Below are 25,327 nucleotides of genomic sequence, written 5' to 3' on the forward strand. Positions count from 1 at the left end.
CTCCCATCATAGTCTAACCTCCTTAGCACCTTTAGTCTTGCTTTTCTAGGTAGTCAGTCAAAAAAAGTCTCCCTTCTTTCCTCTGAAATGTGGCACTCCCAGCCATCCTCCCAAATGTCACTGGCTGCAGGCCCAGGACAAGCGCTGTTCTGTTCTGTGCTAGTGATCATGGTTTAAGCTCCAACCTCACGAGGCTGCAGAAGTGGGAGCTTTACACTTCCAAGTGAGCTCCTTGCCCCAGCAAGCAGAGATGGATAAAATGGCTGTAGGAGTTTATTTCAGTAGAGGCAAGAGGTCCAGCTCCCAGAGACAGATCCAGGGCTTCACAGACCACAGAATATAATGGAAATGACAAAATGATGCAACATACCAGGAGTCACTTTTAGATTAATTTAAAATATTTAACAAATATTTTCTCCTGTTTCCTGCCTATCAAATCTTAGTAACTCATTCTGCATTTCAAAGGCATAAGGATATCAGAGTGGTCCCGATACAGTTAACCTCACCCATCCAATCTATTTTAAGCACTTCTATCACCAATATTTTTCTGAAAAACACCTTCATACACATAGTGTGATAGGAATGTATTTAAGTGCTTTCAGCACTCCTGCAGAGTGACATGCAGAACTCACCTAGAGTTTAACTACTTATATCACACCAGATCCCTTTTCTTCTCACTCTTTTGTGAAGGGTAGTAGATAAACAAAAACTCCCTTTTTCTTATTCTCTTTAAAATTCGGCACAGATCTAAATCAGTTCTCTAAAATAATTTTTTTTTCCCAGCAAAAGAACCACACTGCCATCAATGAGTCGGAAAATAATTAAACATTTAAGACTGTCTGGGCTTTTGTTCTGAGAAGGTGACAAGGCTGAAGGGTAGCTGCAGCTTCCAGTTTAGTGGCATTCTGTGTACTGACTGCATGTGCAAACACTCTGCCTCTGGCCATGGTGGAAAGGAGACAGGCACAGCAAGATCACACAGGTGGTAGACAATGCACTTAGGGAAAACAACATCTGGATTATCCACAGAAACACCCACCATTGCCCTCATCCCAAAATCCACTGAATATTTTGGCTACCAGTTGCTGAGGTGCACTGGCATGGAGGCTCCTCCACTCAAGTACTCATTGCAGGCCAACCATCATGTGGAAAGTATGTTTATAACTGTGCATTATAGTAAGGTGTAAATTATGCTACATAATCTCTATAGGAACTTCATGAGAAATCAGCCATAACTTGAAAGGGTTATCTTATATCTATCTAAGGCAATCTCTGAAAGACAAACTGGGCTAAAATGCTTTACAAAAAGGTAGTTATTTCATACATCCAGACATCTCAGGGGAAGTTGCCGTTTGAGCAGTTTTATTTAGGAATCAGTGAAAGAACTCTGTTGCTCCAAGTCCATCGTCAGTTTTTAGAGGTTTGTCTCTCTCTGCACCACTACTTCTTTCACAGATTTCTCACTCTGCATGGATTTTTATGTTGTCATTAGCATCTTAGGTCTTCCTGAAGCTGCCACAAGCAGATTTTTATTCCATATGGCTATTTTGTCAGCCTGTAGCTACAAGAAAGATGAAAATGGGAAGGGTAAGTTTGAAGAGGAGACAACCCAGACCATTCCATGCAGATGAAAAGCTCTCTTCAATCAGATTTGGTTGAAAAGCCCTACTACCACTCTGCCCCTTTTTCTCCTGGGCTAGGGAAAACAGCTGTTTATGTTTTAATCTGTCTTTACCCCCACCTCTAAGGAGGAATAGAAATGCATGGATCGTTCATTATCCCTTGCATATAGAAAATAAATTGGTTGAAGTAGAAAGTCAAATGGACTTTAAGAGGTTTTCTGTATTGACTCATTTCCAAGTTGATTAAGTACTCTTAAGTGCAGCCTATGCTCTTCTCCTTGCAAATCTAGCTATTGGGTATACAGAATCATATTTACATGTACGCAGATTCCAGTAGTGTTAAAACCCCCAAACCTCCAGATAGCTAGAACTATTAGTTCATAGGAATTTAAAATTAAATTAAATAGCTGGGCTGTTTTCCAGATGATTTTTAAAGTTCCTGTGCTTACACAAAAACCTCCATAGGATTTACATTACACTACTGTATTTGTTTCAGTGAGCAGTTGACTGCCAAGAATACGGTCTATGACCAAAATGGCAATCTAATTAAATATTTGACAAGCAGAAAGCTGGACATTATTCAAGTCAAGCATTAAATTAGAAAATTTAGTTTGTCTCCTTTATCAGTAGATTTTTAAATCAGCCTATTCTACCAAAACCCATAAGTTTAATGAATTTGGTCAGACATACTGTGTAACAGATGTCTAACATACAGCCAGGAGCCTAAATCATAAAAATGATGCTTCACTTTGGCACTGCAAAATATATATGAAAGACTCAGAAAGGTCAGTCACCAGCAACCTGCTTGCTGGTAGTTGAGAAACAGCACTGTAAAATGCATGAGCTGCCTTCTGTAGTCTCTTATAGGAAGCCTTGGGAAGCCACAGATAATTTGCTTTCAATGATTCATCAAGTTGGCCCTTTGTTTCACTAATTTGAGTGTCAAGTGCATCCACATAATAAAGAATTACCAAGACCTGATAAGATTCTTCTTACATTGCTCTGTTTGTCTGAACAACTGGTACTGTTGAAACCAACCCTACAAACGGCATAAACAGCGGGTGTCTTCCGTGGAGTGATAAAGCTGTGTTTACTGCGTTATCCGCTGGTGAACCACACCTTCATGTTTCTTTTTCCTCTCTTAAAAGGCACTAATTGCAGCATGCTGGGCCCATGCTAGAGATGGCATTTGTTTCACTGTTAGTCCTCCAATGAATTAACAAAGATAAAAAATTGATTTCAATGACAATTCCAGCCTTGAGAAACATGCTATTGTGACCATGGTTGAGTTACTCTGTTGATAGTTTTCTCCTTAATATAATTTTTAATACCACATAGCTGCAGGTTAGATGTGAAGCCATATATTAGAACTACTATTTCGATGAGTAGTTTCAAGTGAAATAATTTCATGATTAGGAGATAGATTTTTTTTTAATGCTGTCAGTCTAGTAACTTCGTAAGAGATCAACCCTAAAAATGGCTTGTGTAGAAGAGGCACATTTATAAACGTGGGATTCCCACAGCAAAAGATATTTGTAATCTGGGGTCTGATAAACTTTTCACAACTGAACTGTACACTATTAATACAAAGAAAGAATAAAAAAACTTTAGAAGGCTGCTTGTGAGAGTGGGAAAATGTCTGCCTTCAGAAACCAGAGAGATGGCATGGGGAGCAAGTCTGTGGGATTTCATTTATAAGATGAAGAAAGCTTCTGTCAAAAGGCTTTGAAAGCGGTTGTTAGAGCTTAGGTAAGACTCTGTGAGGGGGTATTGTCAGCACCGCACAAGGAGTTGAGGGCGTCGATTTTTTCACTAACGTGAATTTAAAGTATCGCCTGATCGCTACCAGCTCCAGGAAAGCCAGGTAGCAGTGGGAGAACGAGAAATTTTCCGCTTGGGAAAAATACAAATAATGTAATGTGAAGGTCGTGCCCGCTACCACAAGCAGGACCGAGGCCTGGGTAGAGGCAAGGAAGGAAGGAGCTCTTGCCCCTGCTCCTGCTCGCTCGGGGCCGGAGGGGCGCCGCCCGCCCGGTGCCCGCCCGGTGCCCCCCCGCGCCGCGGGCTCGCCGGCGGAGCAGCGCCCGAGCGGAGGCAGAAGTTAACTTCCACCTGCCCTGAAGTCGCCGCTGCGCCGGCAGCAGGAGGCGGAGGCGGAGGCGGAGGCAGGCGGGGCAGCCGAGGACCCGGCTCTGGCAGGCTCCGAGGGTCCGGCCGAGTGTAATTCCCCCCTAATCCCCGCCACGGCGGCGCTTCCCTGGCCGAGCCATGTCTGCGGCTTCCCCGCCATGCCGAGCCTAGCGGGGAGCGGGAGGACTGGCGGTCGGGAGGCGCACAAAATGAAGACCCTGATGGTAAGTGCATTGTTGGCACGGCTCATCCCGGCTCCGGCGGCGGGGAGGAGAGCAGGGGAGCGGCGCGGAGCGGAGCGGAGCTGCCCCGGGCACCCTGCACACGCTCCAGCCTTCGCCGGGCTGCATCCCCGCGGCTCTCCGGCATCGCGCGAAGGCGACCAAGCCTTGGTGGCGGCGGCCAAGAACTTTCCGCCTGCTTTCTTTTATTCGTGTTGCTCGTGGTTTGGGGATTTTGTGTGTGTGTGCGTTTTAAGGAGCGTACAGAAAACCGATCTGCTTAAAGGACGAGGCTGGAGGTATCTGGGGGGGGGAAGCGCTACAGTCCCCAACACTCGTTAAAATGCACGAATGAGATGCCCAAAGGGGGCCGGCGGCACGGGAATGAGAGGCGCCGGGTAGCCGGGCGCACGGAGGGGAGAAGAGGCGAGGAAGCAGGGGAGAAGGAGGGAGCCACGGGAGCGGGCTGGCGAGGGGGCAGGAGGAGGACGGAGGGGATTCCCCTGTTTTCTCCTCGCACTTCTGCCGGGTGTCTGGCGGGTGAAACTTGCGGGTGCGCTGGCGGGGAAGCGGCGCGCCCCGCCGGGCCCCGCGGCGGGGGGAGCCCGCTGAGCCGGCTCTCTCTCTGTCCCCCGCAGCGCCACGGGCTGGCCGTCTGCCTGGCGCTCACCACCATGTGCACCAGCTTGTTGCTCATGTACGGCGGCATCGGCATCGGCGGGGGCCACCCGGAGCCGCGGCGGCGGCAGCAGCAGCAGGTGGCGGCGGTGCCCAGCCGCCCGCCGGAACGCGGCCAGCGCCACCCGGCTCTGCCCGTCGGGGCCGGCCTCCTGGAGGGCTACATCAGCGTCCTGGAGCACAAGGTGAGCCGCCGGCCGCGGGACCGCCCCTCCTTCCCGGCGCCCTCGGGGGGCACCGAGCCCGCAGCTGCCGAGCTCTCCCTCCTGCCCCCGTGAGGTGCCCGGTTCCTCTCGGCGGGGCCGACGTTCCCTGCCTGCCTCGCTCTCGGGGTTGGCTTAAGCGGCCTCCGGGTGCCGTCGCCCCTGGCCCAAGAGCGGAATTACCGGGGTCAGGAGCCGGCCTCCAGCCCGCGGTTGAGTATTTATGCCGTGCTGCTTCTATTCTCCCTTGCACAGTAGAAAGGGGGAGGGAAAGATGAAGTGTTTCTAATGTTGCATGCTCTAGGTACAATACAAATGTATGTTTAAGATGATATTAGTAAGAGTTAAAGTATGAGGTTTATTTACTGGAGGGCAAAGTCAATAGGTAGGTGTTTATTCTTAGCTCATTTTGTCATAGGAAAAAAGAAAGTCTCCTGCACAAATGACCTTTTCATCCCCCCTTCTGGGAAGCAGAAGTTATCACCCGTAATTTCCATTCTAGAAATTTGGGGCACTTCTTTAATGGTGAGCAAAATGATGTCCCTCCTCTTGACAGAGGAATTACCAGGCTGTATTGTCAGACTATAATACTTGTTTACCAGAGATAGGCAGATTAAGCTTTGATGGCTCACAGGACAGATGTAGTGACATAAAGTGAGCGAGGTGGCACATCTATGCCAAAGAGATACTCAAGCTTCAGTAGTTTTCTTAGGAGGCAGATTCCTCTGCTTTTTGTTTGGTGTTTGGTTGGTTGCTTTCAGCAGGAAATTTCAAGGTCTTCCTCTTCCAAAACCCCAGATATTGTTTAGTGCAAACATGTCTTGCAGTAAAAATTTACTTAAAAAAATAAACAAGAGGAGTGAGGATTCGCAACTTTCTTATGTTTTCACATCCAGACTGACAACCTTTTGAAAGATATGTTGTCAGACAACTTACTGGGCTCAGTTTGGAGGTACTGTGTGAAGGTACTAGTGACTTTGATATACAGAGGTTTTTACTGTTCCTTCTAGCATAACTTTCTATGCAAGAGTTATCTGTAGGGCTCTTAGCACAGAAAAATAGCACATGATGGTGCCTTGTAGGCTTTGCTTTCTTACATGGTTCTCCTAGAAATTCTCAGATGTAATGCCTATAGAAAAAGCAAGTTTGGCCATGGACTTCCTGCTGTCTGATGAGTACTGTTGGAATTCTTTTGTTCTTCTTGAACATGACTGTATGATAGGTGTAGATAGATGTGCACATGGTTGTTATATCCAGCAGTAATTGAAAAGACATCTGTAGGCTTTTTGGGATGCGTGTGTGAGTAGCCTTCTGATTCTGATAATACCTCACACTGGTTTCTCCAGACTCACAAATACCCCTCATTAACAGGCCATACTTAAAATCACTGTTCTGTTATTTTCCAGGGTAATTTTCATGTTTCCTTGTGTTTTGGAGAAAGATGATCCTTTGGTTTTTTAATATATTGTAATATGGCCCAAACCCCACAGATACTCTATTTCTGAATTTCATTTCACACAGCTCATGCCTCACAGTAATAATCTCCTGAAGGTTTAATAACTTTTCCACCTAACTTCTGTGGGTCAGAAAGAATATTGTGCTATCCCTGCTGTGTTCCCTGCTTGCTTTGTCTGAATTTAATGCACACGAGATCATGCAGAGAGCTGTGCCACTGTGGTATACAGAGCAGTGAGGACACTGCATTACCATAAGGAGACTGGGGAGAAAGGGACTTTGTTTCTTAATAATGTATTTATTTTTGTAATTTAATTTGGTAGTCCATGTACTTGTCACGGATTTACAATCCCAGAATAGACTGGTTTCACCCATAATAAAAAATGGAGAATGCAAAAAATCACAGAAATTCATGGTTTGAAAAAAGAAGGATGCAGGATTGGGGATGGTGAGAGAATAGGGAGAGAGCAAGAACTGAGGAATGGTGAGACATATTCAGAGAACCTGTGGTTTGGGTGGGACATTGGAAACTGCAGAGAAGACAGCTTGAATAGCAAGTGAAATGAGGAAATTGGGGAAGTTTTAAGGAATGTGAAGAGAGCTGCGGGAAGAAAGCAAGGCAAAATTCTGTAGCTGTGAAAAGGACATGATATTTGACGAGACGGGGAGGTCTGGAAGGAGATGAGAAGTATCTGTTGTTTGAGGACCACAGGCTTTCAAAGGTAAGGCAGCAATGAATTCAGCAATGGTACATGTTATTTTGATAGCACAGAGGTGATGATGTGAAATGATAATGAATGGTAGATTTTTCACAGTATGGCTTCCTTAATTTCCCATATAGAATCTTGGAATTATCTGTCAGGTTGAATGACTTGAAACTGAATGACCATTATACAGAAATCATCCTTGGTATGTGTTCATGCATGAATGACAGGTGGCAGTAGACTGAATGTCTGGATCATTCTTGTGCTTGTTTCTGGATCCCATAATTTGCTTTAACAGGAAAATCTCCTTTCATGTTCGTGGTGTTGTACCCATTCTGGTGCATTTAATGAGAGTAAGTATGCACATATATGTAGGAGCTGTCTGCCAGCTACTGAAGTTAGTGATCCATAATCACAGTGTGAGTATTGACACATGAGCTGTGTAAGTATGTGGTAGTAAAGATGTTTCTCTTCAGGGATAAAATTTAACAATTGTCCTCATTGTGAAATATCATGTATTACAAATGTCTGTCACTACTAGCAATACAGCTCATTTAGTAGTGCTGGATGATCATGTATGGAGACTATTTGCCAGAAAATCTGGGCACTTAGTACTCAGTAACAATGATTTTGAAATATAGCCTGCAATATTATAATTACCAATTATTTTTCTCCTTTTATTTTATATTCAGTAAGAAGTGTAGTTCCTCATCCATACTGTCAAGATAAGCAGGCAGTCTCTGAGAATACAGTAAAATATGTCTTTTTTTTTCTAGGTTGAAGAGGTTTTTTGCATGAGTTTCTAGTCTTTGCTTTCATAGTTCCTGCAAGCCCATTTTTCCATGAGTCAAGCATCAGAGATCAGAACCCCTGTACTTAGCTTTAGTAGCCTTTCACAGTTTAGCAGTGCATACTTAATTTTTGTTGAGCTGAATTCTTGGAACAAAAAAAAAAATCAGAAATGCTATGGATTCAGAAATGCAAGTGGGTCCTTGTCATTTCACCTTTGCATGTCCCACAGTAACAGCAGTTGACAGACATTGTTGATGGATGTTTGAAATGAATAAATAGTATCTCTTTTTGTTCCCAATAGCTAGATGTTATATCCTAAAAAAATGTCACATTTTGAACAGAAAATATGGTTTGCTGATAGTTTTTATTGAGAGGTCAAGGACTGAAACAAAGGGAAGAAGTGGTGGCTTCTAGTTCAAGGAGCTGTTGACTTCTACAGAGGCACTTTGAGTGTAGCACTGCTTAGCTGCTGCATCTGCTCTGCAGTTAGAAAGGACAAGAGTCCTACACTGTCAAAGTGACATCTTTCATGAATTCTGTGGGTGTTATCCTGAAATTAAAGAGGTTTTGTCACTGGCATTGAGGGAAGCAGAATTATGCTCTTCTGTGGGGAGGCATGGGGATAAGCCTTTCTGTTGATTTATCATAGTGCTAGCAGGAAATTACAATGCTAATATTTTTAAAGCGATTACTGCATACAAATAAGAGAATGTTAATGAAAGTAGGAAAGCTAGCACTATTCCAGAACTTGCAAGAAATAAATATTTAACCATTATATTACGATTCTGAAATGAATGTGAGAACATGTCTCTGGATAGTTAAAAGGCTTTTTACGCAGTATTGACTCAACAGTTGGTGCTGCAAATAAAATATGAGTTTGTCACGTATGTAATTGAATAATATTTCAAGCCATCAAGGATTTTGTTTCTTAGAAAATAAAAAAAAAATTAAAATCAATCCTGCATTCAAAATGTATGATTTATTAGAAATACTTTTGAATACCTTAAGAGCGAATTGAGATCAACATGATAATTTAAGTGATCACCATGATTTCTTAATTTATGATAATGTGAATTATCATATGCAAAGAAATCTTGATGATCCCTCTAAATTAATGCAGATCAGAGAATAGTGTAGTTAATGAGGTGTTTGAGGAAGAGTCATTCTGCAAATAGTGCCGCTATAGCTCCTTAATCTCTGAGTTGCAAGAAGTTGCTCTTGGGTGAAACTACTTTTTGTGGGATAGTAAACTTTGTGCACTTAGAATCAGGTGGGAATCTTGCCATGTTTTATATTATTTTTAGTAATTATTAAGTCAAATGAGTTTGGAATTTTAATTTTTACCTCACTAAACCATTGACAGTTAGGGGCTGGATAGTTTTAGTTTCACTAAACCAGCCTTCATAACTGAACATAGAGATGAGAAGGAATCAAATTATTTTGAAGGTTTTATTGGTTTTTTAATGAATTTATCACAGAACCATAATGTATCTTACAGCAAAACAGCTTGTCTTGCCTGAGGTGGGATCAAGCCCACAGAGTTATGTAAACCATGTACCATGATTTCATTACATGTTCCTATTTGCCCCTGAAATTCTCACCTGCAAAGGAAGGAACACAAACTTTATTATACAATTAAGGATTTGATGGAGTTTTTATTATGTGAGAGATCCACAAGGGGGAGACTTTATTCTAGAATAACCCTGTTGGGGACACTTCCATCTGTCTGAGACCCGGGCAAGGTGGGAGTCCAAAATGCCCTTTGCTCAGTGCTCTCTTGGCTTCCTGGCTTTTTGTATTTTTAGGTACCATAGTTACCTACCACTGATAAACTGTAGGTTTATTTAAATCCTTATAAAGTTTTCATCTTAAAAAAAAAAATACTATGACAGTCAGGAAATATAATTGAATATCCACACACAGGGAGCAGAGACAATTCTTTTTCCAGATTTATACAACTTTTGAATAATGACTGTCCTGTGCTTTACAATTTCTTACTTTTGAGCTACTGCAGTAGTGTGCTTTTTCAGGCTTACCTTCATTTTGATGATCCTTGTCTAAAATTTTTAGTAGTTTCTGTGTGCACTAGCTGCTCACACAGGGCAATTCAGAGCCCACAGCAATGACAGCAAATTATAGTACATTTTCCTGTTTTCCAGGTTGCTTGGCATCTCTGCAAGGAACCAGTAGTTCTAGCATGGCACTGCTTCTACTTAGAATATCTTGAAATATTTTTAAATGTTTACATGTAGGTATCAGGTGGTGTGTAGTTTATACATTCATGTTATGAAAAAGGCTGTGTTCTGTAGTTGGACACATCTTTTATAGAATTCTGACTCCAGTGTGTGCTTGAGAGAGAAATGTTAGCTAGGATAATAAGCAAGTCATATTTTACAGTTAACAGTATTGCCTAATTCTTTCTAAAACAAGTGCTGTTAAAGATGAAATTAAATAGCAGGGGTGGTGAGTCCAGGCAGAGGTCAGCATCTGTTGCTTAAAAAATAATCTCAAAAGAGCACAGGTACTATTAAATATTGAAATGTCCCTGAAAACTGGAAGATGCTTGGTATGCATCTAGTGCATGATGTTGTAAATGTTCATTAATGTAGCGTGATGGATAAAAACCTACCCAACCACAAACTAGCCATGTTCTGATAATTTCCTGGTGATTGGGAAGATGAAGGAGTGACAATCATTGTTGTAATACTGAAAACAAGAGAAGGTTTTGGATTTCATAATGGGTGAAGATCTTGCCCTATGTAATTTCTGACATTATGTCATATAGCCTTATTCTTTCATCGAAACTGAAGCAAAAAGTTTATTTCAAAGACTGTTTCACAAGATATTGATGATTTATTTCAGTAAAAACTGTAGGTAGTCAGGTGGACAGTTGATGCAGAATTGTGTTTTAATTTTCTCACATTTTAAAAAAGTCACATCTCACCACAATATCTGATACCATGTATTGGTCATGATATGTTATCTTATTTTTGCAATTGACCAAGACAGAGTGTTTGTTTGGTGGATTTTTTGCAGTTTTTTTGCTTTTTTTCTTTTTTTTTTTTGTTTGTAGAAGAAAAACTGCAAAAGCATGAAGATGTTCATGATAGCACTTCTTTTTTTTTTTTACTGATTCTGGATTATATGAATTTTTCACAAATTATCCTGATTTATGAAAGAAGAGTAAATGAAGTTTATGAAGAATGAGTAAATATGCTCCTTTTGGTTTTATGAATATCATACACATAACATTTTAATATGTGGGTGCTGTCTGATTCCCTTATCTGCTTACCTGTCTTCTTTTGTGAACACACAAAATTCTTAATTCAGTGGATTTGCAAAGTACTTTCAGGCAGGGAATTGGTGATATTTTGTCTGCTGGTGAAATTTGTTCAGCTCTCATGCAAAACTCCGTAATTTTTTTTCTCTTCACTTTCAGCATTAATTTCAATGACCACATTTGTATTTTTAGTATGTGTTGAAGTATATTATATTTGATAACCATTTAAAGTTGCTACATTGTGGACTTCTTTTTCACATGATCTTTCACTGTGAGCATTCTAGGCTATTTTCATCTTCCTGTGAAGACAAAGTGTTCTTTTGAAGGTTCTTAATCCTTGGTGGAAGCAAGTCTGAACTAAATGAGATTTTCAATGACAGGAAATGTAATTTTTGCTCACAGCTGATGGATATCTCTCAATAGAGTTCCTTAAATTCTCCCTTTCTGCTTGTCCTGGGGCATAAGTGGATATTGAGTGTCATCCTAACTATGTGATATCCTCAAAGCAGTAGATTGCAGGTAGTTTCCTTTTCCCAGTGACCTTCCTTAGGACTGTAACCTGTATTGCTCAGAAACGCTATGTGCATGTCCTTGGTGCTGAGGTGGCACTGATAGGAAGAACTCAGTGAATTAATTGAACTTCTAATTAGGGCAATTATGATCAAATCAGCAGTCGTTTGGTGCTGATATAAGCAGATGTGACAGCACAAAAGCTACTTTGAAGGTGAGGTGAAGCATCATGATATTTAACCTCACTCTGTTTCACCTCATCTCCACACAATCTCCATTAGTCATCACTCTTTCTCTAAGAGTTACAACCTGAAGTGCTTAGACCAGGTTAACCACCAAGATTTGCTGTCAGCTGGAAAAGCAAGTATTTTCAGTTCAAAAACTGCTGTTAATTGTTCTCTATGTCAATCCAAAAATAACCAAATGCAGTTAAAAATAGGAGTCACATGGGAAGAGAGAGAACTAGTCAAGGCTGAAGTTTTCTGCCTTCAGAGCGTTTGTTTGCAACAGAAGTGCAAAATACAGCTGGGAAGTGGAGCTCTGAGGTGTCCCTTGATAGTCCATATGAAAGACAGAGCTGGGCACTGAGGAACACGTACACATTGCTATAGAGACTCCAGCACATTTGAACTGGGTTAGGCAAATCTGGCAACGCTTTCTGTCTGGGCTGTGTTCGGAGTGACACAGGAAGGAAGAGAAGCACGCGTGTGTTTATTACATGCAGTAGTGAATACTGAATCCTTACTGAAACCTTGTGAGACAACTTCTGAAAAAGATTGGATTATTTTAAAACACAGAGAGGGAAAACCGATACATTTAATAGATTAGTAGAATATTTTTTCACAATGGCAGTGTAGTACAAAGTGTTCATTGTCCAAGATAAGGGAACGGTAATGGGTTTATATGGTATACAGGCAGCATAGATCAGGTGTTCTTAATTCAGATTTAATAATATGGACTATTGTAAGTAACACAGAACAAGAATATATAAATGTGTGTCTTGTTGAATACATGCTAGGAATTCATTGCAGCTGTAAAAAATTTCCATTACAGAATGGATGGCTTAGTTAGAAATAACCTGGAAGAGGAAAAGGTTTCTCAATAAACGTTCAGCATATTTGGAATTTGCATTTTGGTTTAGCAAATAATATATTTTGAATTTAGTGTGTTATTAGCATCCTCAGGTATTGGCATGATGTTAATATTGCAGAAACAAAATACTCTGTAAATTTTGTACTGTTAAAATATATGTTGCCCACAGCTATAGCAGGTCATAAAAGTAGATGTAATAACAGCAGAGCATCAGTCTAAGAGGTAGCTCTAAAGAAAAGAAAAATTCCACAGTGCAAATTTGTGCAAATGTACATCTGTACCAAGCCTTGTGCACAGGAAAGTTAAAGGAACTCTTGCTATGTTTCAGAAATGCTGGCTGAGAAACAGGATTCTAGAGACTGCATTCATCACCATGTATGGGCTGCTTACCAGTTTGCCTGCATGAAGTTAAAACCTTTTCTCCCAACTTGAGATACCAGGCTGTTTTGCAGGCAGTGACATGAGTTACAGCCAGGCATTCTTTTCTAAACTTTCTTGCCTGCATTACTCTTCTCTGTGGATAGATACTTTTGTTCCATTTCAATGAGCTTCATGCTTATGGCTTGTACAAAACAGCATCCTAGAACTGTACCATGGTTTGGCTTGGAAGGGACCTTAGAGATTATTTTGTTTCACTCCTCGCCCCACAATGAGCAGGGATGCTTCCCATTAGACCAGGTTGTTCCAAGCCTTGTAGCACCTGGCCTTGAACACTTCCAGGGATGGGGCAACTACAGCTTCTCTGGGCAGCCTGTGCCAGGGCCTCACCACACTTAGGGTGAAGAAGTTTCTCCTGATATCCAGACAACACCTATTCTCTTTCAGTTCAATCCCTCTTGTCATAGGATACAATGTTTTCTGCTTCAGCTCTACTGTAATTCATGTATAGTACACACCAAATGTAATAAAGTGAGGGATGTCATAATCTAAGAGTATATTTTAAACAACCACAATTGACACAGCAGACAGAAGGTAGCATGTGTCTGTGGGCTGATGAAATGATGCAGAGATTCCAAGGCTGGCAGAGGCTGGGTCAGTAAGTCTGCCTGGTATAGTTTGAGACAGCCTTTTAGCTTGAAACCAGAATAGTCACGCTGTATCTGAGCAAGTAAATCCTGGTCTTTGGCAGCCTCATTTCTTCTGGGCTGGCTCTGCACTGTGCTTTCTGTAGCATTTGGGGTCAAGATAGGTGGAAGCTTCATGGAGTGTCTGGGGAATGGTGGTAAAGACACACCAACAACACATCTGGACAGTTCTCAAGTGCAGTGCCAAGGACTGAAATTGCAATTGCTATTCTACCTGTTCTTTAACTTCTGCCATCCAAATTATGTACGCCTTGTATTTAAAGAGACTGAACCTTTAGCCACAGCAAAGGCATGTTTAGAAAACATGGTTTCCAAGACTTCTCCATGGTCCTTATGAGAAAGCTTTTGGCCAAATACATGGAAGCAGTGCTTTCCCAGCTTTATCCTCAGTCTTAGTGCAGAGCTCAGAGGTTCACAGGGAGTATGTGCTGCTGTACAACCTGTGCTCTCCCTTCCCTGCTTTCTTCCAGCTTTCAGTGTGACATCTTTGGGTCAGTCCTTCTGACACTTGGCCTCATTTCATCCATGGAGATTAAAATAATGTCACATGTGCTCCTAAATTTGCTGTCCATTTTAGTCCTAATGCTACTGGAAAAGGGTTAGTTTTACACGTCTCAGCGTATTGGTTGACTCTAAAATAGAAACATAAAACCTCAAAATACAGCCAGTGTTCTGAATGCAGCTGCTGAAGCATTGCAGAGTTAGCGCTGCCTGTCCTTGCTCAGCTCATCTGCCTGTGCCTGGGTAATTGCAGGTGAACTCCTGTTTTGAAAAAAAAAAAAAAAAAAAAAGATAAACTACTAAGTGTTATATTTAGGTAATTTCTTTCTTACAGTTTATATTCCATAAATTGGTCATTGTTGATATTATTGCTAACTATCTTAAATACATTTTACAAACAAAATGCCTATAACAAAGTCACTGCTATTGCCATTTTTTCACCGCCTTACCTATTCTCTTTGTAACACCGCTCCAGATTTCTTTCTGTTTTTAATGGTGATTCATGAGCCTGAGGAAGAATGAGACACTTTGTTATAATATTGCTCACATTATCCCTGAGAACTCCCTCGGCCATGAATGGGACTGTACATAATACCCAGCCCTTCAGTGAGGGTTTGCCCAGTGCCAGCTGACATGATGTCTAAGCATATGTCAGGATGGGATTTTGCCAGCAGACAGGAGCACACTCTGCCCTCCCTTTGAGCTGGTTGGAGATGCACAGGCTCTGCTCTGGCAGCAGAGCCACTGCAGTTTGCCTGTTGCTAAGCCAGAACTAATAAGCTTGACTGAAAAGCAGGGTTTATTGTCCTGGGCTCAGCATACTGGTGTGGCTTTGTAGCTTTCACATGGAGCTTCTGTGAGTGCTGCACTCGACTCCTGGGCAGTGCTGGAGTGTGGTTGGCTGTGTGGAGCATGGTCAGTATTTGCCTGCATCTCCCAGAACAAAACTGCTGGTCCATGTCCTGATGGCTTCCTAATTCTGCTCCAGAGGAGCATTTTCAGCCTCTGCCCCACTGCCAGGAATTTTTTGCCTTATATGACTGGAGAATATAACTGAGAGTACTCTTGTCACTTAAATTCTGGTCATTAGTTTGCCACATGTTTAGTACACTTAACAAAAAAGACTATTTTTCATAATTATTTTCTTGTACTGCAGCGTAATATGATAGGTGAGGATGTGGATCAGGTTTTCAAAGTTTGAAATGAGACACTAAATTTGGTTCACAGAGCATCTGAGTCACCACTTAGAACAAAATCTGCTGTTTTCACTGGGCAGATACTCACTGAAGAAAAGATTTTAATTTCTTTGCTTTACAAAATCATGTTTGAGCATGAAGCTATGTGGTTTTTCTTGTTTGTAACATGGCTATTTCTGTATGCACGGGTTATTTAATTTGTAATGTTTTGTGTTTTCCTTTGTCTTTTCTGATACTCTTACCATGTATATATTGCTTTGGAAATATTGACAACTGTATCTTAATTTTAGTCAGTAAAGAATTGTTGCTGATATGATATTTAGTAATGTCTTCACTAACAAGAGACTGGTTTGCCTTTGAGCCTTAATGTTACTCTTTCCATGTGTAATTATCATATTAATGGATTTAATTTTGATTTAATTTTTATGAATAGCCAAAAGCACTGGTTTTTACAAGTAGAATCAAAACTAGAGCTGCATTTTTCACTTCTGCTGTATCTGCTTTATGTCTCAGTAGCAGTGCAAAGAAGCAATGAACCTAGTTACAGATATGCTGAATATTCTTTCTCAGGGGTAGTGTTGATGTGTCCCTGATGGTTTAAGGGCATAATTGAGGTACTTTGTGCAGCTGGTACATGTGGAGGAGGGATATCAAGGCCAGGAGGGTATCTTTGCTATTAATGTGTCTGATTTCTTCCAGCACAGTGAACCCTTTTGATCTGCAGCAGTTTATGTAATACAAAACAGCTTTCAGGGATCTTTAATTATGCCTGTGGACATTTTGAGATGGAAAGTGAAATGAGGCTTTAGAATCACCTTTCACTCCCAGCTATTTGCTGATTTGAAACTGGCACAGCTTGTTACCCACCTGTAAGTGTAGGGATCATGCTCCTGCTCTCGTGAGAGACCCTGGGTGTGCAGCATCCTGGGCTGCAGTAGGTGTGGGTGGCTCTCGGCCTTTCAGTGCTGTCAGTGCTGCCAGGATGGAAGAGCAATATATCCCATACACAGACATCCATATAAACTGTGATAGCATGTATCTTCAGATCAAATTAAGATTTGAGGCACCTCACAGGACCTGCAGACCTGTCTTTGAGGTTTTGTATTGCTAAGGAGCACTGTGAGGCAGCTGCACTAGGAGCACCTGGAATTAGAGTGTATGCTGAACCGAGACTGAGCCACTGTGCTTTGATCAGTGCTCTCAGACTCATATAGAATAAATTGATTATATGAATTTAAATGAATAGATTGATGATATGATGCATCACCTTTATTAATAGCTCTCAGAAATGGTATTTTTAAATTATGCCACTTTCTAGGTATATTTTTCAGCATGTTATGAAGATGACATAGCATATTTGTAGTGCATAATGTGAAAATAAATCGTTTTAACATGAAAATCAATGTCCTAACATTTGAACTTTCGGGTATGTTGGTTAATTTTCACAGTCTGTAGCAAATAAAAAAAGAAGATTAATTCTTTTTGAAGGTCAAGAGGTGATCTCATCCATGCTATACTAAGTCCAAGGACCTAATAGTTATTTAAGTTCTCAAAACTTCTTAAAATTGAGTGCATTGTTCACAGCAAGTGGATGAAAACCTTGTGACTGAGATCAGAGGTGAAACGAGCTGTAACAGACCAGTGTGCAAGCCAGTTTAGCTGAAATTGAGTCCCTCATGATTGTGAATGATGAGGTTGCATCTGCTTGTCTCTTTTTCTCTTTTTTTTTAATGCTTTTTTGTATACCAGTCCTTGCAAAGCACTGAGACTGAAATTCAAAACAGAATTAATCTCTAAAAAATAGTTACCCTTGGAAAACAAATAGATCTGTCAAATTATTTTTTGCTTCATATCCCATACTTGACATCAGTAAAACTACTGAAAATTACATTCCACTGTGTTTATTAAAGTTGTGCTCCTATGCAGTAATACACATAAGACATCTTATACTGCCTTAAGGATTAAGTTAAGCTCCTTTGTCAAGCCTGTTGGTCTGGCAGGACTGTTAATCTTTAACTGTCAGACTGGTTAGATCCTTCTTTAGACTGAGGCCATGGCTAAGTGCAAAGAAATTAAAACGAATCAACTCCTAGTATTTATGCTTTCATGTTTTTGCACAGAGCAATCAATAAAATGGGAAGCTGGTTTAGACATACATATTTCTGTAAGAAGATTGTATTTCAAGCTCTTACTTAGCAGCATCATATTTGCTTTATGTTTATGAAATATTGTGAAATATGAAGACAAAGTTGGCAGTGTTCAAAATATTAAATTCATGAAAGTAAGATATGCACAGGGTGACAGCTCACTGAAAGGAGGACAGAGGATAATTTTGTGAACTTACATTTCCTAGTTAAAAATCCAGAATTACCTACCGTATGTCCATGCTTTATTGTTACATCAGTAATTATTCTTGCATTTTTCCTTACAAATTACAACATTAAGTCACAAAAGAAGAAGTGTGCTATAATAGCTCCATATTTAGACTTGACAACACTTGAAACAAAACTATATGAAAAAGAGGGTCAAGCTGGGAAGCAAAGTTAAATGTATTGTGAAAGATTGACATTAAAATTTTAGCCCTAAAAGGGTACAAAACTGGTTGTACAAAACCATAATATTGTGCTGTAGGCATCAAAGGTTTGTGTTTCACTGTGAATGTCGATACCACTTCATTAATAATGTTCTTGCTAAAATTTTTAAAGAGGAGTTTTTTAATAATTATGTGATAATAGCCAACCAGTGCAATTGTGCAAATATTCATCGATGAAGTGATACAGATTGTATGTTGAAGCAGTAGGTAAAATATACTGCAAAGAAGCTTTTGAGTGTGATAGGTGCCTAAACTGTACTTTTCTAATAATAATGCTTTCTGCTTACTTATCACCTTGCTTCTGAGGATCTCCAAGTGCCATTACAAGCATTACATGGAGATTCCTGCCATCAAGTACAGGAGTATTAATTCCTTCTGGCATAGGAGGATATTGGAACAAAGAAGTTCAAACCATAGTTTTGATATTCAGTGTCCGTAGAGGAATTTAATGTATGAGTTTGGGAAACTCTGGAGTACTGAAAACTGAGGGGATTCAGCCCTGGGACAGGCACACAAGCAGTCACTTTGGGATACCTGACTTTCATGCATGGCTTGGGGGTTAAATTTCAGACCTCATTCTATATAGCACTGAAGTTGTATACAATGGATTGGGAGAGTGATGCACCTGGAATGGATTTGAGATACCTGCTCTACTGTGCAGAGCCATCCATCAGAAAAACACTAAAGTGTGCTTTCAGTCCAGCCCTTCTGCTTTTACAGAGCCATGGTGGGGGATGGTTCAGTCCAGGTAACAGGTAACAAAAGAGAGCACAAATTGTGGGTTTCAGTTGCAGATCTTGGAAATGGTGTGTAGAGCATTTGAGTTCCTTCTCCAGGAGCTGTTAAAGCACATCTTTTGAGTTGGAGCTCACAACTCTTTGGAGATTTCCAAAGAGCTTTCTGATCTGTTTTACAGAGCTGTTTAACTCCTCCAACTTCATCATAGGTGGCAGTGTTGGATGTCCTGCGAGGTTGCCAGATTTACCTGGCAGACACACAGAAAGAGCAGTTCCTTAAATGCAGATTTGGGTGGTGGCTGAAGGAAGCTTTTGCAGACCACACTTCAGGTTCTGGCTTTCAGCTTCCATCAAAGTGTCATCAGCTGTGTCTGACACACTGACATCTCATTCTAAATTAGTACTCAGGCATTTAGAGTAATGCCTTGATTTTTAGAGCACATTGAGCCACGTCCACTTGGTGTTCCACTTTGCCACAGCTCTGGTGGCTTAGGGCTGGTTAACTCTTTAGGCATAAGAGTTGATGTGCACGGCAGGGCTGCACATCAGTGTTTTGGGCTCTAATAAACTTCAATGGGGCATGCACACACAGGCACTGAGCAGCATAAAATAGGCACCCTCAGGTCCTTAGGGAAAGAGCCTATTCATCATACTGGCACCAACTACTTATTTTACATTAATTTATGATGCTTTGAAATATTTGGTGTGTATTTTATATGGTTATTTATTTTTTGTTATTTATTATATGACATTTTATCAAAAATATATTATGTTTAAAAATAAAATATGTGAATTTCATTGATAGGGAAAAGAATCATGATAACACATTTCAGACTTCTTTTTGCATATTCAAATAGTTCCATCTCATTTTAGTTTAAGGCAAAACCAGAATCCTTTCTGGGCTCCAGAAGATGACCAACAAATAGGATGATTTAAAAGATATTTGAATATAAATGTAGCCAGTAACTGACTGATAGTTTTGGAGTATGAAGTCTGTCACACTATGAAACAAGAGTAGTTTGGGAAGAGGAAGAAAGAATCCTGCCATTTACCTGTTAAGACCATCTTTAAGCACAAAGATAGAAGTAGTGTTTAAGCTGCCAACTGAGTCCTTAACCTCTCCAGGAATGCTGATCCTTGGACACTGAGTTGTGGCAGAATCACTTGGGTTGTGACTGTGTCTGATCTAGTAAATTAAAACAGTGGGTCTCTTTAAATTCTGTAGACAGTAAGGGCATCCACTGTATGCTTGGTCTTTAGATAGTCCTCAGTTTTCTTTACCTAAAATTTGCAAAGTCTGCAGGACAGGTACGGAAGTTATAAATACAAGAGTGTAGATACAAAAGGTTTCAATTATTTTATGTATAGCAGTAGTGACATATGAGCAACTGGGTACAGAAATACAGGATTTATAAAGTATGACCTTTGAAAAAAATTGAGGTCTTCTTTCAGGCTTAACATTATGCAGCTAAAGATTAAATGACCTCAGTTTTCTTTGCTTTCTATGGATTAGGAATAAATATTTTTCTCTTCCTTTCCAAAGGGTGAAAATAAAGATAACACAGTTCCATTCTTCTCATTTAAACTAGGAAAGTTTAAGAAGAGAACTGCAAGTAGTGAATCATGTTATCATGGATAACAAATGCAATAAAAGCTGCTGTACAGCCTTTTCAGAGTGAGACTGTTCAGACCAGGCCATTCTGATTAGACCCTGAGATACACAGTGTTCCACAGTGTTATAGCTTAAGGTGGATACATGACTCACAAATGGTGAACCCTGGCAAATCATCCATCAAGTGATGTTGAGACTCTGTCAGGCGAAGCAGATCAAATAATTTTTTTTTCTTTATTATAATCCATCACTTCTTGTTGTGTATCTCCTAACACTCTTATTTTGACAGACATTCTTGTAACTTTTTTCCCCTTTGTATTTCTTGAGAGAACAAAAGTCTAACCCTGGGTAACTGGGGCCATACCCCCATGCTCTTTGCAGAGCTGGTGAGAGACACACAAGGTCAGGAAATGCTATGAATGGAATATCATCATTCAAAGAACCCAGCCTTGCTTCTGCTAAATCTCTGTGGAATTCTCCCCTGGAAATCAGTGGAAGCAGGATTACTGCCCAGGTCTGCAGCCCAATCAATTGTTATTAGCAGAGGCTGCTGGTGCTGTGGCTACAGACTGCAGGATATTGAGCATCAGCTGCTGATCACCTTTTCCATGCCGGTACAGAGGCATTTTCTGATTCTGCTGTGAACTGTTGCAGTCTATAGATCAATAAAATTTGAAGACAGGAAGGGCAAGGGTCAGGCCAACTCTGTCAGGTTCTTACAGATTAGGAAAAAGTGTGAGGCTTCAGTCTAGGGCAGCTGAGGGAGCTGAGTTGTTATTCTGGAGAAAAGGAGGCTCAGTGGACACTACTACTTCTGAAAGAAGGTTGTAGACAGGTGACAGTCGGTCTCTTCTTCCAGGTAATAAATTTCTTTGCTGAAAGGAAGGTCAAGCATTGGAACAAACTGCCTGGGGAAGTGGTGGAGTCACCATCCCTGGAAGTGTTCAAAACACATGTAAATGTGCTGCTCAGCGACATGGTTCAGCGTTGAAGATGACAGTGCTGAGTTAATGGTTGGACCCTTACTGGTCTTTTCCAAACTTAACAATTCTGTGGTTCTGTGATGAGTGACACTGAATCTTTGTCTTCTCCTTCTCAAAACCAGCACTGAGCTCAAGTCCCAGAAGTTCCCTGAAAGGCCAGGACTTCTTGCATAAACCACTGAGCTTTCTTCTTGATTTATCTTTGTGAACTGTCTTTCAGTTAATGGAACTTTGTAATCAGTGAGCTAAGAGAGATAAAATAAAAATTCATATTTTGCTGCTGGTTAGATGTTAATGTGAGTCCTGAAGGCCTTTTAAATATGTTGTTCTAAATCTGAGGAAATGAAGAAAAGCTCTTGTATGTATTAAAAGAGCTTTTTCTTGTATGTATTAGGAAGACAAACAAAATAACATTTAGCTGATGAGATGGAAGGATTTGTCACATGACTTGAAACTGGAGATATGGGTACAGAAACTGTTTATAAGTACAAAACTACAGTGCTTTGTACACTTGCGTATGCTTCTTTTTTGAGGAGGAGGAGATTTACTATTTTAACTAAAAATCCTATTTGTAAATATTACTACATTGTAAATGACTTTGGGTTTTGTCCTGTAGCTGAGACTGAAAAAGAAATTCAAATAGCAAAGTATTTCTGGAACTGGACCTGTTACTTTATTCCTTATTGAGAGTTAGAGCACCTCCCTGCCATCTCTAAATTTATTCTCTCCTTTTGGTAATATCATTTGCAATGGTGAACAAAGTGGTTCAATTCTGTACTGTTTCCTGCTGTCTGTACTAATGGCTCAGGAAGAGGTTAGTTTGAAGCCATTTTTTGACATTTCATAATATCTGCCCACTTGAACACTCCTATATAATATTTTACAAGTATGAAATGCACTTAGTGTAAAATAGAACCAGGCTAGCTAGTCCTATTTTGGAATCTTTAGATTAAAACCCCAGCCCTTCAAGTGAATCTCTCTGTGTCTGGATGTGCCTCAGATTTCAGAGTGGATGCCCTCAGCCAAGAAAATTCAGGCTCCGCATGATGAGGTGTTACAGTTCCTGTGCCACTGGGGAAGAGGAGGTAGAGAAAATCCTGAATAAAGTTAACCTGGGAAGCAGGGATGAGTGAGGGTGTATTAAGATTTAGCTTTATTTCCCATTATCCTACTCTGATTTGATTGACAGCAAATTAAGCTAATTTCCCCAAGTCAAGTCCTTTTTGCCCGAGAAGGTAATTGGTGCTCAATCTCTCCCTGTCTTTACCTCAGCCCAGGAGCCTTTTGTTCTATTTTCTCTTCCCTTTTCTTCTGAGGAGGGGAATGATGAAGCAACTTTGGTGTGCACTTGGCGTCCAGCCAGGGTCAACCCACCACAGATGTTTCCACTTCTGAGTTAAACAATTGTCCTACAAAGTTGCATAACTAAACTGTTTAGGTCTGGCACCAGGTGAAGCATCATAATCCTTGGAAAACTATACACAAGACATCACAACCTGTATTTTCCAAGCAGCTGACTTGTACTTTTTTGTGGAATGATTCAGTGATGTTAGTCTTTATTTTACCTTGTGCAGCATATTTAACTGTGAAAGTAGCATGCATTCTTTGGTATTAAATCCAGTGACATCTGTGAAATCATCATTTTTGAAGATATGAGCAAGGGGACACCAGATTCAATATTCTCTCATAGGTAAGGCTTATGGAAAGATGCATCAGTTGTGCCAGTCCAGATTTGTCGTCGAGAATGGTCCATCTTCTTATTTGCAGTAAAAGTAAAGTAAGTGAGTGGATGGAGTAGGATACTGGTGGGATTTGTAATTCACCTGTTGTGAAATTGTGATTTATGGTGAATTTGGTTTAACAAAAGGAATGGTTTGTGCTTTGAAGCCCTATGATGACAATATAAATCAGCTTTTAGTTACATTGTAGCTATGTTTACCTCAAATTAATTTTGAGACACCAGTGCTAAAGTGGAACATAGTGTAACATTTGTTGTAAAGTGTAAAGTCAGAGAAACTTGCTCCTTGGTCTTCTTTCAGTAAAGGTTAAATCTTGTGTTGGAGAACAGGACTTTCAAAAATCCCTATTATACTTCATATATCATCTCAGTGTGATTTTTTTTTTTAAAGTTCTTTTTTCTGTGTGTTATTTGCTCACTTCAGTGCAGTTTGTTGCTGTACATCCAAATGAAATACAATGTTAAGATGTATAATACTTGAAACCTTCTGCTCTGAAGTCTAGTGAGACACATTTTCACTTTTACTGGTAGATAGTGATAACGTAAGTCTCTAATCTCATTAGTTTATAAAAAACATCCCATAACGCTTGTGTGCTTTAAAAAAGGAGGTAGAAGAGACATGATGAAGTTTTAAAGAATTGTAAGGAAAATGTTTCCTTTGCAGTAAAAATACACTTATATTAGTTTGGTATTAATATTTTGGAAGACAAGGGGAGAGTCTTTGATTCTGAAGTTAATATGCTCGTGTCCTGCATTAAAAAACTTAGTATTTACATTAGTATATTTGTGACAGAACTACAAAATAGTGTTTTGATATATTTTACTATTTGTAATTTACCTTTCTGTCAATATTCTTTTTCTTGTTTTTCTTATTACCCTGAATGAGACAAGCTAGCAGCTTTGGTTTTGTTTATGATTATTCTCAGGTGTGTTTTGTTATTCTTGGCAATTAAAGAATCTTCATAGACATGTTTATTAAGTAGTGTTACTATTTTATTCATGCCTTTAAATTTGACTGAAATTAATTTATTTGATATTTTGACATAATTGTCGGGGCTTGTGTTAGAAGATTAAGCATATGCTATAGAATCTAAATTCCAGTTTTTGGTAAGAAAATTGCTGATGATTTCAGTGTTTGATTTAGATAAAAAAAGTTTGATAGGGGACAGACAAGAAGCAAGTAGTAAGAAAATAGTCATGAGATGAGCTCTCCATGTATTTGTCATTCACCTGAGCAATTTTCTCCTTGTTTGTAGGTCCATCCTATGCTTCTGCATCTCAAAAGTCCTTTGTGCTGTTCTTAAATGTAATTATCAACTTAAATTTGGTTCTCAGGCTGTTTTGTTGAAAACATGGATAAAGGCTAAAAGGTCAATCGTATTTATCTTAATGCAAATTATTTTCAGTAATTGTATTTTCACTCCTCATTGATTCTAATGGGACATAATATAAGTGCTCTAAAATCAATATAAAATACAAAGTACTATTTATAGCATTATGAGTTAAAGAGAAATGTCCATTAATATTCATGTGATTTTTGTATGTATTTTACTAGCTGTGCAGTATAATTTATCAGATATGGTACACTGAATCCCATTGAAATCAGTGAGAAATAGATATGTGACTATTCACTGTGCTCACTTACTATAATGTTGTGGTTATTTAGAGCTGCTCATTGTTTATTGCCAATATTCTGGTCTTTTCTTCCACCTCCTGGGAGGGGATTCTCTGAAATTGAGTGCTTTTTCAAACTATCCACTCAAACACATCCTTCAGTAGTGCATCCTTGGCTGTGTCTTTTGGAATGTTAATGACTAGTACTTCCTTAGGGTTATCTTGGTTTTCATCCTGAATGTCAGGTAGCCTGATGTGGTGAACACAACATTAAGCATTCCAAGTATGTAGACAGAGCTTTGATCTTGTACTTGATTAGAATTTATTAAATGAAAATGTCTTGCATTAGATTCTGATGTCCTGGAGTCAATACTAAATTCATCACTGACTTCTGTGGGGCATTTTAAGTAATAAACACTGAAATATATTCTGTCATTCTATTGTTATTTAGGGAAAAAATATTCTTTACTTGGAGACACACAGTCTGTTGTCTCAAGGAAGCTGGGAGATACATTTCCTTTTCATTTGTTTCCCAAGAACTTCCAGTTCTGTAGAATTGAAAGCAATAGTCCTGCTAACAT

General features: G+C 39.9%; 1 protein-coding gene across 1 annotated transcript in view; it reads left to right on the forward strand.

Moving 5' to 3' along the window:
• Positions 1-3,726: 3,726 nt before the first annotated feature.
• The window catches only part of ST6GALNAC5 (ST6 N-acetylgalactosaminide alpha-2,6-sialyltransferase 5), a 66,148-nt gene continuing 44,547 nt past the window's right edge, over positions 3,727-25,327 (forward strand). The window contains exons 1-2 of the mRNA XM_066555270.1: positions 3,727-3,976; positions 4,612-4,836. Coding sequence (XP_066411367.1) covers positions 3,911-3,976; positions 4,612-4,836 — 291 coding nt within the window. The 5' untranslated portion in view covers positions 3,727-3,910. The remainder of the gene's footprint in view (positions 3,977-4,611; positions 4,837-25,327) is intronic.

This window comes from Molothrus aeneus, chromosome 9, assembly GCF_037042795.1.
Source record: "Molothrus aeneus isolate 106 chromosome 9, BPBGC_Maene_1.0, whole genome shotgun sequence".
Lineage (NCBI taxonomy): Eukaryota > Metazoa > Chordata > Aves > Passeriformes > Icteridae > Molothrus > Molothrus aeneus.